Source organism: Apium graveolens, chromosome 4, assembly GCF_009905375.1.
Source record: "Apium graveolens cultivar Ventura chromosome 4, ASM990537v1, whole genome shotgun sequence".
NCBI lineage: Eukaryota > Viridiplantae > Streptophyta > Magnoliopsida > Apiales > Apiaceae > Apium > Apium graveolens.
Window position 1 is genome coordinate 309,204,204 of NC_133650.1, and position 12,816 is coordinate 309,217,019.

General features: G+C 35.2%; 2 protein-coding genes across 3 annotated transcripts; both read left to right on the plus strand.

Annotated features, from left to right (window-relative positions):
* The first annotated feature begins 1,054 nt into the window (after positions 1–1,054).
* LOC141721683 (putative protein phosphatase 2C 9) lies at positions 1,055–5,696 on the plus strand. 2 transcript variants are annotated; one of them, XM_074524713.1, is made up of 6 exons: positions 1,055–1,229; positions 1,371–1,496; positions 2,370–2,609; positions 2,715–2,991; positions 4,977–5,131; positions 5,263–5,696. In XM_074524713.1, exons 2-6 carry the CDS (start codon positions 1,482–1,484, stop codon positions 5,398–5,400), a joined length of 825 nt encoding a protein of 274 aa, XP_074380814.1. In that variant the 5' UTR covers positions 1,055–1,229; positions 1,371–1,481; the 3' UTR covers positions 5,401–5,696. The 2 variants fall into 2 exon arrangements, with proteins under 2 accessions (XP_074380814.1, XP_074380815.1); XM_074524714.1 differs by having other exon boundaries at positions 1,055–1,225.
* A 3,247-nt stretch (positions 5,697–8,943) lies between these two features.
* On the plus strand, positions 8,944–12,605 carry LOC141721684 (G-type lectin S-receptor-like serine/threonine-protein kinase At4g27290). The gene is made up of 7 exons (XM_074524715.1): positions 8,944–10,553; positions 10,656–10,781; positions 10,963–11,093; positions 11,352–11,562; positions 11,677–11,914; positions 11,994–12,144; positions 12,236–12,605. The coding sequence occupies exons 1-7, from the start codon at positions 9,236–9,238 to the stop codon at positions 12,536–12,538; spliced, it is 2,478 nt and encodes an 825-aa protein (XP_074380816.1). The 5' UTR covers positions 8,944–9,235; the 3' UTR covers positions 12,539–12,605.
* Positions 12,606–12,816: the final 211 nt, after the last annotated feature.

Sequence of the window (12,816 nt, forward strand, 5' to 3'; positions counted from 1 at the left end):
CAAGAAAGATATTAATAGACATCACACATAAAACATTACATTGGTCACCCATACCACTGATATTAAAAATTTCATTAACATCAACACGCGCAAAGAGGATGTCTTTATGTTATTAAGACATCACTTAGTTTTTTTTTTTTTTATCGTAGGTAACCGCAGCCGCTACCCTTCGGTGCGCACTGGGTAAACCCTACGGCTCACGCAATAACGTTATCGATCTGGAGTCTTATGAAGTATGTATGCCATGTTTCCTAGCATCTACAGTTTAACAATCAAGCTACCTTGTTGCTATTAGTTGGCTGCAACAGAGAAGTCTCTGTCAGAATATAGTGTCCAAATAAAAGTGGCTAAACTTTTGTAAAGTAAATTTGATATATATTTAATAGTTGTAAATACAGAATTTTTTTAATAAATATATTCAGAAAAGGAAAGATTCACCGACATAGATAGCAAAAACAATCATTTTTCTGTCAATAAAATATGGATAAAATATATACAATTTTGTAAGACTAAAAGATAAAAAGGGGGTTTTTTCAAAAGATAAAAAAGGGTTTTTTCAAAAATACTTAAGTTACATATTTTTTTTTAAAAATTCCTTAAAATCTTATACACAACATAAAATGCATCACCATTTATTACCTGCAGTTTCGAACAATTTTCCATGCACTCTTATATAATTTTTACCATACTTTAAAAATAAGTTTAAAAATATGGTTATTTTTTAGTATAATATCGGGATAAAAACTAAAATCTCATGATCAAATTACAAGAATTAAAAAGACTAGTAAAATCTCATGATCAAATTACAAGAATTAAAAAGACCTGTGGATCGAATCTCAGGATTTGAGGATAAACTCTTAATCACTTCGGTTATCCAACCGTACTCGGTTTAAACCAGATTTAAACCAATCAAAAAAGCAATAATATCTGAACACAAGAAAAAGTCAACTAGAATCTAAAAAAGTGAACTCCAACTAGTCTTTCATTTTTAATTCACATTCCTCTGATCTTCCCCAGTCAATTTCTGAATCATCTCTTGTAATTTTCCCTCCTACATATATTTACAGTGTGTATACACACACCACGTATATATATCTTTTGTGACATTTGTCTATCTCATAATTTTTTTTTAAAATTTTTTATTTGATGTATATCTTGTATGTATAGTGTCAAATCAAGTGAGTTCAGCAGTCAGCCCTTTTGAGCCGTTTCTTTCGGGCTTGCGGTCGGTGAGGATGTTTCTTGAATACCCTTTTTGTAATTTGCATTGATTTTGAGTTTTTAATTTTGTTTGGTTTTTTTCCAAGATTTGGTTTTTGGGGTTTAAAGGGGTTTTTTAGTGCTTTGTGTTGTTGTTTTTGATGTTTTAGGTGTGAATTGGAGGTGGGTTTTTGGTGGGAGGTGAATTTGAGAAGGCCCAAGTGGTTGATGTTGAGATTAAACTCGAAAAGGTGCAAGCTTTGAGCTGAAAGATTGTTTTGATGGCTTGTTTTAAGGTGAAGTTTTGATCTTGCTGTGATCCCTTTGATTTTTGAGTTTGTTTGGGGGTATGAACTGAGAGTTATGATAATTGAAGATGATTTTGTGGTTTGGTATGAAATTTTTTGATTGTTTTTGCCTGTTTGAATGTCGTGTTTGTGGTTAATGATTGAAGAGCTACAGTTTTGCTTGATAATTTTGCCGAATAAGTAGTATTTAGGTTTACTATGGTTTTCATCATCAAAAGAGACGTAATTTGTTGTTTGCGGTTTTTATGGTGTGTATATGTGTTATTTTTATTCGTATGCTGCAAAGGCGTAAATCTTTGTTTGCGTGATCATTAATGCTCCATAATCTTTGTTTGCGTGATCAGTAATGCTCCATTACCATTGTATATTTGTCGCATTATCTTACCCTATGTTGCATTTGAGAAGGCACTCTATGATCTTGTGTCACTACAACATCAGGGTATCCTAAGAAAATCATGGAAATTCAGTAGCTCCACGATGTTGTACCATTTTTGTGGAGTTCTGTTTTTCTCTCTTCATGATATATCACTCTTCAAATTATAGACATATCTTTTTACAGTTCAATGCTGCCCATTTCATTTAGTAACATGTAGTTTCTGTTTCCGTTAAATGTATTTCATGGGGATTATGCAATTGGACCATCATTATGTCTTCTTGTATTTTTAGCAGCAAATGCCTACTTGCTTATATGTTTTGCATAGTTTCAGTTGTATTTTCAGCAGCGAAGGCCTACGTGCGTATACGTTTTGCATAGTTTCAGTTATTCCTTTCGCCATCCTTATGGCAAGTCAGTACTGCTTTTAGTGATTGTTTGTAAGTTTTCCTTTTGTTGTGACAAAATCCATTGTTTTTGCTGTTTAGTGTGTTGGAGGCCATTCACCTTATGATTCTGGTAAGGGGAAAAGTCGTGCAGGTCAAATTAAATATGGGTACAGCCTAGTGAAAGGGCGCGCCTCTCATCCCATGGAGGATTATCATGTTGCTAAATTTATGAAGGTAGGTGAGCACGAACTTGGGATGTTTGCTATTTACGATGGTCATATGGGGGACAGTGTTCCGGCTTATCTACAGAAACATTTGTTTGGAAATATCTTAAAGGAGGTAAGTTGAGGTAAAGAAAGAAATGAATCTATGGTTGGTGGCTCTTTGGCGATAAACTTTATTGACACAGAATCTTTTTTAATCTTGCGGGTTCATGTGCTTCAGGAACAATTTTGGACTGACCCAATGAGATCAATCCTGAATGCCTATGAGAAGACAGACCAGGCAATTCTTTCCAACAGTTCCAACTTGGGGCGAGGCGGATCTACTGCTGTTACAGCGATTGTAATAAATGGCCGGAGGTTGTGGGTTGCTAATGTTGGCGATTCACGAGCTGTTCTTTCTAGGGGAGGTAACGCAATCCCGATGACTGTTGACCATGAACCTAACACAGAACGAGGAAGCATTGAGAATAAAGGAGGTTTTGTCTCAAACTTGCCAGGTTCTTTACAGAAACAACTTTCTTGTATATAGTGGTTTAACTTTCTCTTTTTTTCTGTTTTTGTTTTCGTGCAAGGAGTGACTCTTGTAGTTTCCTATAACAAGTTGCTCATGCAGGTGTTTATTTTATTATTTTCATAAAAATGTAATACTCTATATCTTAGCTAGTACTAAGTTGAGGTTGACATAGGGCATCTTGGTATTAGTGTTCGTTTGCAGCTTGTAGGGTTTTATATGATGTGTCTGCATGCATTTCGGTAATAAAAGATATGCCAATGGTCTTACTATCCAGGTTTGTCAGGATAAGTGTTGCATCATATGAGGCCAAATCTTAGCACCTAGCGGGTTCCATAAAATTCAGAGCTTACGGTTGTTTTGGTCAAACTGTTGATTCCTCAACACGTGCTCATATAGGAATGTTAAAAATTTAACTGAGATACAAAAAAATTGTCTTATTCTTGAATACGTACACATTGATTTTACTGCAAAATAGGATTCCTCGTGTTTCTTAGACACAAATTCAAAGTCACTTGTTGACTCTGTTGCTGGTATCTTCCGGTTGACGGAAACAGTGCACATGTCATGATAGCCATCATGTTGCTTGCCATTTCTGTGTTTTATCTATGTATCCACTTATAAAGTACAATCTTTTACTGCTAAACTGTGAAAAAACAACTTAAATGTCCGTCTCTCTGTTATGCCTTTCTTAAAAAAAAAATCATTGTTGTTGGCCATAAGAAAGACTTCAGCGGTTTGCGTAACCAAAACAAATGCAGCACCTTTTAATAAACATGTAAAAATAAATTCTTTTCAAGAGTAACCAAGAGAAGCTGCCTTCCATTTTTAGTTATCTTTTTTCGCTCCTTTCACTGACTCGCTTTTACCTTCCTTTCATTGTTGTTACCAATTTAATCTATGCCACCATCTTCTCTATTACTTCCGGGCACCAATATCGCTGAAGCTACCTTTTTGTTCATCTCGATCCACCACTATCAACCGATCTTACTTTCTTAGTATCACATAAGAGAGGCAGTCACTTGTGCTTTTAAATTGCTTAACATGGGAGACCAATAGGTCATTATACAAGTATGGAAGGACAATGAATAGAAGACCAAGATCGAGAACTCATCTTTGCAAGAAATACATAATTTGACCTAGTGATGAAGCTTTAGTTCTCAATTTATAGTGCCAAACTTATTAATATTGTTTACCTATTTTAAAATTGTATAACGGTCCTACAACTTGGAAAGGAAGTTTAGATTTTTATAATCAGAAAATAAAGACAGATACATACTTCCAGAAAGAACAAGATACGCAAATAACTAACAATTAATATTGACAAATTAAAATGGAAACAGCTGGTGAGGGGTTCCGCAGTGAATATATGTGGAGCACCGCGCATTGCGTGACCTTTTTCTAAATATATTTAACTTCTGCGGTTCTTTTATATATATATGCAATGGGTTAGAGAGGAGATCCTACATAAGGGAAAAAGGACAATTTATTGTTGTCCTTAAAGTTGCTAGGCTCTGGTGTCATGGACTATGTATGCAGGCTCTATAATTCATTTGTTTTTAATTTTCCATTTACTGACATTTGGTGATTATCACGTTCTTTGTTTTGTTTGTGCTGCTTCTATTTCTGTATACTCGAGTCTTTATATTTTGTAATAGTTTTTGTTTAGACTATTATAGTTTGAAATCTGTTCTTCAAAATTTAACAAAGAAAAAGAAATCCGTTGTTCCAGTACCAAGGTCAAGTCAAATAAATGAATGCATAGACGTGAATTATGAGAAGTACTGCCCCCATTCCAACTGGAACTGCTAAACTAGAGGACGGGGCAGTGGAGTCACGGTTGTCATTTTATCAAGGCAGCAAGTAGTAGTAATCTGTGATTTTGTTTTCCTATGATTTCAAAATGCAAATCTCATTGGCGACTTATTATTAACATATACATCAATATTAACTGTTGTATGTTGCATGTAGGTGATGTTCCTAGAGTAAATGGGCAGCTGGCAGTTTCTCGTGCTTTTGGAGATAAAAGTCTTAAAACACATCTGCGATCTGACCCTGACATTCAAGATGCCAATATTGGAACCGATGTTGATGTTCTTATTCTGGCAAGTGATGGAGTGTGGAAGGTTAGGCATCTTTCCCTCAACTTGTCATTTTAGCAAATTACCATTTTTATCCCTTCACCTGTAACTCTGCATGCATAAATATGTAGTTAATCATTCTATCATTCATATAAGTAATCATATGGTTTGTACAGGTTATGACCAATGAAGAGGCAGTTGATATTGCAAGAAAAATAAGAGACCCGCAGAAGGCATCAAAGCTATTAGTAGATGAAGCTCTGAAGAGGGAGAGTAAAGATGATATATCTTGCATTGTAGTCAGGTTCCAGTAAGACATCATCTATATCTATTGCATATCTTCTGCCGCAGAAATCTGGAGCTAAATTTTCATGCAGTAGATATGCATATTTATAACGTATAAGTAGCAAAACTTAGAGTGAACCCCGTTTGGTTCACCTTTTACCATTACTATAGAGATTTGCTGAATTGTCATGTAAACACAAAAGAGACGAAGACAGTACCCTGGGTCTGTATGTCCATTTGTTGATTTCGTTGCACATACATACATAGAGAATCACAATCAATGTGTCGTTGCATTGTCTTCAAAGAGACGAAGACAGTACCCTCAGTCTGTATGTCCATTTGTTGATTTCGTTGCACATACATACATAAAGAATCATTATCGATGTGTCATCGTGTTGATGTGTCATTGTGTTGTCTTATGAATTCGGCTTAAGATTGGAGTAGCCATGGTTAACCAACAAACTTGGTTCTGTTTTGAAACAAATAGTATATAGCCAGTATAGGATACAGTTTTGTTTCTTACCCTGCTTCCATGCGTTTCATGATTCTGGTAAAATGATCAATACATGTAAACAGCTTTCAGTGTCTGCAGGTATTTGAAAAAAAATAAATCAGTCTAGTTGATACTCCCTCCGTCCCAAATTACTTGTCCACTTTAACATTTACGTGTCTTTTAAAATCCTGACCGTATATCTTCGTTAATCATTTTTCAATTTTTTTTGTGAATCAAAATTTAAATCTTAAACTTTTATTCTCAAAAATAAAATTTGAAAATCGATTAACTGAGATATATGGTCAATATACCTTAAATTACGTATAAATATCAAACTCGACAAGTAAATTGGGACGAAGGGGGTATAAGATTTAGAGGAGGCCCAACAAGTAAATTTTTGAATTCCTCCTGTGAATAAATGCGTATAATGTATCAGAACCTCCTAAGATGAATATGACCTGGCTTTGAAAAATGCACAGTTGGATAATTTAAGGGGTTAAAATTTTATCCTATGTCGTCCCGTTTGATTCTCGCTCATCCCGAAAATTTACGAGAAATATAATCATTTATAAGATTATAAGTCATACTTGTCCCAAAAAAATACCAAAAAAATCGTGCACCGAAGAGTCGAGCCAAAATATAACAGGCTTGATCTAGATAGTTTTACTGGGCTTTTAAACATTCTTGAATTTTGTATCTAGAAATAAAGCCCATTTTAACTAATGGGCTGGGCTAGTATCCAGTCTAGGGCATCAAATATTCGTAACCCTAAATTATCATTTTCGTGTATAAATAAAGGCTCCACCTTGTGTATTTCATCTTCATCATTCATTCAGTTTATCATCTCAGCCCTCTTCTCTTGCTTCTTAATTATAAATATTTAAATTAAATTAAATATATAAATATTTGTGTATTTTTTATAATATATATTATTTAGCCACTTCTTTCAGCTACAAGATTGTAGATCTATAGATCTGTTCTTTGTTAGCTTTGTTCTGGTGGCATATATTAATTTCCATTTTATTGAGGTTTTTAGATAGCCCTGATTGTGTTTTTTTTTACCATCTGGGTTCTCTCTTTTTGGAACATTTTTGTTTTTCGATAATTTTGGGTTTTGATTTTCACGAATTTTAATTGATGTAGCGATTAGCAATTTCATCGGGTTACTTAACGCAATTAAAAATTCAATCCAAGGATGTGAATTGATGTGATTGGATTTTTGATTGCATTAAGTAGTCCAGATGATATTGCAACTTTGCTAGTGATGTTGGATAACTAAACCAAACTAGATGGATTAAGCAAACCAAAACTTTGGCAGCAGCGTTACGGATTTTGGAAATTGAAATTATTTGGTTAGGGTACTGAATTGCGATTTATCCGACTTTTTTTTAAAAATCGAATGATTTGTGGACAAATATTTTTGACCGATTTTTGAGGGATTTATCGAAAAATCGACTGATTTCTATAACAGAGTTTGAGCTTGTTATTAATAATCTGATGATATTGCATTAAGGATGGGGATGTGAATTAATCTTTGAATCCTGCAAAAGTGTAAAGCGTATCACAAATTGAAACCAAATGATGGTCTACACTACAAATACACAAATCACTATTGTTTTATCATTGTCTTGTAAAACAGGCAGTTGAGCAGAGCTCGGAATTAAATGAGTTCTCGATTTAGTATAAAGTTTTAGGCTCGATTTAGTATAAAATTAAAAGAGTTCTTGATTTAGTATAAAATTAAACGAGTTGCTCGACGAAGGAATAGATCTGCAGCTTTGAACTTAATGCTACTGAGCTCCAAATGTTTGACAGTTGGCCTCTGTAAACTTGAGTCACTCACCAACTGAATAAGACAAACATAAAGATTGTTACTTGAAAAACAAATAAGTCCCTTCATACTTTTTAGAAACCTTAAAAAACAAGCTCGTTTGCTAAAAATGTATACACAAGGTTGCAATTGAGGAGTATCCTTCAGTATTCTGCTCTGGTGGTTACTTTAACAGGTAAAGCTGAAAACATTGCTGATGAAGAAGTTGAAACCGGGAGAAGTTGCTAATGTTGTCAAGAGATTGTATTTGTCGCCTTGCTGGGTTCCTTATAAACACAACATGGCTGATGAAAAAGTCGAAACTCGGAGAAGTTGTTAATGTTGTCAAGAGATTGTATTTGTCGCCTTCCGGGTTCCTTCAAAACACAACATGGCTGATGAAAAAGTCGAAACTCGGAGAAGTTGTTAATATTTTCAAGAGATTGTATTTGTCGCCTTCCGGGTTCTTTAAAAACACAACATGGCTGATGACAAAGTCGAAACTTGGAGAAGTTGCTAATGTTGTCTGAGAGATTGTATTTATCGCCTTGCCGGGTTCCTTATAAACACAACATGGCCGATGAAAAGTCGAAACTTGGAGAAGTTGCTAATGTTGTCAAGAGATTGTATTTATCGCCTTGCCGGGTTCCTTATAAACACAACATGGCTGATGAAAAAGTCGAAACTTGGAGAAGTTGCTAATGTTGTCAAGAGATTGTATTTGTCGTCTTGCCGGGTTCCTTAAAAACACATTCTTAAGAATGTCCTGACCACCGTAAGTTCATTTTTCGCAGCCAAACTACTGATCGCTCAATCCAGAAGCTTTACTGCTGTTGGTAAGCCAAACACAGCCCCACACCTAGTTCTTTTTTATGGTTTAACTCATGTAATGTTGGTAATGGTAATGAAAGGTCGAGGGCTTGACAACTAGTTCCTCTTTACAGTTTAACTCATGTAATATTGGTAATAAAAGGTAGAGTATTTGATACCTTTAGAGTTTAACTCATGTAATGTTGGTAATAAGGTAATAAAAGGTTGAGCAAGTGCTTGACACCTAGTTCTTTTTTACAGATTAATTCATGTAATGTTGGTAATAAAAGGCCAAGGGCTTAACATTCTAGTTAATCTTTATAGTTTAACTGTGATTTAGTTGTAGTACATACCGATAAAAGAGTCTTTACAGTTTAACCGTGATTTCGTAGTAGTACAGAGCAGTCATTGTTGTCGTGTAGGATGCAGGGATTATTGTTCTGTGAGTACTTAATTGATTAATTACTGAAAATTAAGTTACATTGACTTGTGTCAAATTCATAAAACTCCAGATTAGTGATCAACAATCATTTATAGAAAGATATTCAGAAAATAATGTATGTAAAAGTCTTAACTTTTGATAGCTGGGAATTATGACTTTGTACATGTCAAAACTCAAAGGTGCAGATCATTCAAAGGAGACTTTTGAAATTTATCTATACTTGCCAAAACTCTCAAAGAAGACTTTCGAATTTTTGTCAGAGACTTGGGACACTGACTTGGGAGTACTAATTTACTACATTGTAGTTTTATGCATACAAAACACAAAATTTACATAAGAATTAGCAAAGCATCAATGGAAGGCACTGATATCATTTTGTTCTGCTCATGTTTACTTTCAGTTTTAGTGTTGTACTCTGCAGAAGACACCATATCTGCAAATCAAACCATTAGTGATGGGCAAACCATTGTTTCAGCACACGGAGAGTTTGAAATGGGATTTTTCAGCCCGAAAGGTAATCCCCAGAATCGATATTTTGGTATATGGTACAAGAAGATATCAAATGGAACAGTTATATGGGTGGCTAATAGAGAGACTCCTATTGCTAATACTTCAGGCATTATAAAGGTTAGTAGCATTGGAATTGTTGTAAGTACTAATCAGAGTACTAACATCCCTATTTGGTCGTCGAATTCTTTAAGGTCAGTGAAGAATCCAGTGGCTCAGCTATTAGATTCAGGGAATCTTGTTTTCCGGGATGAGAATGAGAAACAATATTTTGTGTGGCAAAGTTTTGATCATCCTGTGGATACTTTTCTACCTGGCATGAAATTTGGATATGATTTAGTAACTGGCATAGACAGGTATCTTTTACCATGGAAAAGCGATGATGATCCAGCCCCTGGTAACTATACTTGTCGAGTTGATAGAAATGGTTTTCCACAGATATTTTTTTGGAATAATTCAGTTCCTTGGTATAGATCTGGACCTTGGGTTGGCTCAAGATTTAGCGGCAATCCTGTTCAGAATTATGGTGAAATCTACAGAGAAAGATTTGTTGTAAGTGAGACGATGGCTTATTATGTTTTTGAAGTTCTCATTACTGAATCTCCTATTGCAAGGCTGGCATTGACACCAAGTGGCGCATCAAGTCTTTATATATTGAACACAGAGAAACATAATTGGACACAATATAGAATTTTTCAAGTGACTGATTGTGATCGTTATGGAATTTGTGGAACAAATGGTGTTTGCGATGTTAACAAGTCTCCTAGTTGTGAATGTATGGATGGATTTGATCCAAAAATCCCAGAAGACTGGGCAGAAGCAGATTGGTCTAGTGGTTGTTCGCGCAAAGTTCAACTGGAATGTGGAAATCGAGATGGTTTTGTGAAGTATACTGGTGTAAAATTGCCAGACACACGATGGTCATGGTATAACATGAGCATGAGCCTTGTAGAATGCAAGGACAGGTGCATGAAGGATTGTAATTGTACAGCGTACTCAAACTTAGATATTAGGAACGGAGGAAGTGGATGCCTATTATGGTTTGGTGGCTTGAATGATATGCAAGGCTACTCAGAAGATGGACAAGATCTCTATGTAAGAATGGCTGCCTCTGAATTAAGTAAGTAATCATTTTTTAAGCTACTATTTGTAGGTACTAATATTTTCTTTTCCATCAAATGATTGGTTAACTTTCAATAATAAATTTTTTCTTACAACACAGAGAAAAACAGAAAATTACGAGTAAAGCGCCTGCAGATTGTGTTAGTTCCTCTGCTTGTTATACTAATGGTAGTGATAAGCCTTTCCCTGTTGTATGCATACAAGACAAAAAGGCTTAAAAAAGCAGGTAAAATATTGAAGTATTGGATTCATGCATTCTTCAATGAATTAGTTAGCAGTTGATTTGCAAACTCCAATTATTTGAATAAAGTTAACAAGTAAACTCGCAAAAGGATTTGTTCATAAGATTGCATGTCGTGGAGATCATGTACATACATTGTTCACTGAAGTATCCATTTGCTGCGCAGGAAAACAGAAAACTCTAAGAGGCCAAGATTTTGATTTACCTTTATTTAGCCTCATGCAAATTGCGAAAGCCACTGACAATTTCTCCAACGACAGGCAGCTTGGTAAAGGTGGATTTGGGACTGTATACAAGGTGAACACTTCCAAATTTCTCGATGCATATAATAATTGTCAGTCTCCAGTTTTACACAGAAAGCATCAGGATAGTAAAATAAACAAACTTGCTTTTTTAAATCTTACTCTCTTCGAGAAAAAAATCTAAATGGATGCATAGTCAAACCAGAACTACTGTAAACCAACTATATATCTCTCAAATGGAAAGCACACAACCACACTAGTATTCTTTAAAAACTTATTTTAAGGATGCTTCGTAACAGATACTATTTTACAGGGGATTTTGGGAGGGGGACGAGAAATTGCTGTGAAGAGGCTCTCAAAGGATTCAAGACAAGGAGTAGACGAATTCATGAATGAAGTCTCAAGCATTGCTAAACTTCAACATAGGAATCTTGCGATGCTTCTTGGGTGCTGCATTCAGGAAGGGGAGAGGCTATTGATCTACGAATATTTGCCTAACAAAAGTTTAGATTATTATATATTCGGTATGATCTAATACAAAGCTTCTATATTTCTTTACTGTTGGTTTATAAATATCAAAGTTAAAGCAGCAAAAATTGTACTCCAGAAAACAACTGACCTAAATGGAAAATGAACAGATAAAAATATGAGCCAGTCATTAAACTGGCCGAAGAGGTACAACATTATTGTTGGTATTGCAAGGGGGCTACTCTATCTTCACCAGGATTCCAGGCTAAAAATTATCCATAGAGATCTCAAAGCCAGCAATATTTTACTAGATCATGACATGAACCCGAAAATATCAGACTTTGGATTGGCTAGAACTTTTGGAGAGAGTGAAACTCCAGCAAGTACAACAAGAGTTGTTGGGACACAGTAAGAGTTCCTGCAACTTTTCAATAATGTTTTCTAGATTAATATTTCCACAGCCTAATCATTAATATTTCCCATGTAGCGGATACATGTCCCCGGAGTATGCCTTCGACGGACTGTTCTCAGTTAAGTCTGATGTCTATAGCTTCGGTGTATCACTTCTAGAGGTAATAGCAGGGAAGAGAAACAGAGGTTTTGTTCATCCAGATCATCACCTTAATCTTATTGGACATGTAAGTAAATTGTTGGTGTGTGCGTGTGTAATATAAGGTCTTAATTTTTTGGTCTTGCGATTTTAATTTTTGACTTGAACTACCATTTTAGGTATGGAAAAGGTACACTGAGAGTAATCTTTTGGAAGTAATTGATAGCGTGATCTTGGAGTCAATTAGTAATCAACATGAAGTATTTAGAGTTATTCAAATTGGGTTGTTGTGCGTTCAAGAATATCCAGAAGACAGGCCAAACATGTCATCGACGATGATGATGCTGACTAGGGATGATGCATTGCCTATTCCTAAACAGCCCGGATTTTTCTTGGAGAGAAAAAACTATCCTGAAACAGGCTCTTCACCAAAAGCCTCTACCATGAACACAATTAGTGTGTCATCTTTTGCACCCAGATAGTGTGTTTTTTTTTACAACTAAATGTATATGTACCTTGAGAAGCATTTTGCAACCTTGTTATTCAATTTTCCTTTTTGTTAAATGTCTTTTGCAATGCTTTCAAATGGACGCATTCATTCTAATTCGAATAAGTCAATCAACTGTCCTATTGATGGATGGACTTTCATCAACTTCTCAACCAAAGGTAAACATGTTGGGAATATGAAAGGCTTAACTAATCGACTAATGATGGAAAAGGGGATATAAATATAATTCCTTCTAATATGTGGACTGTGAAG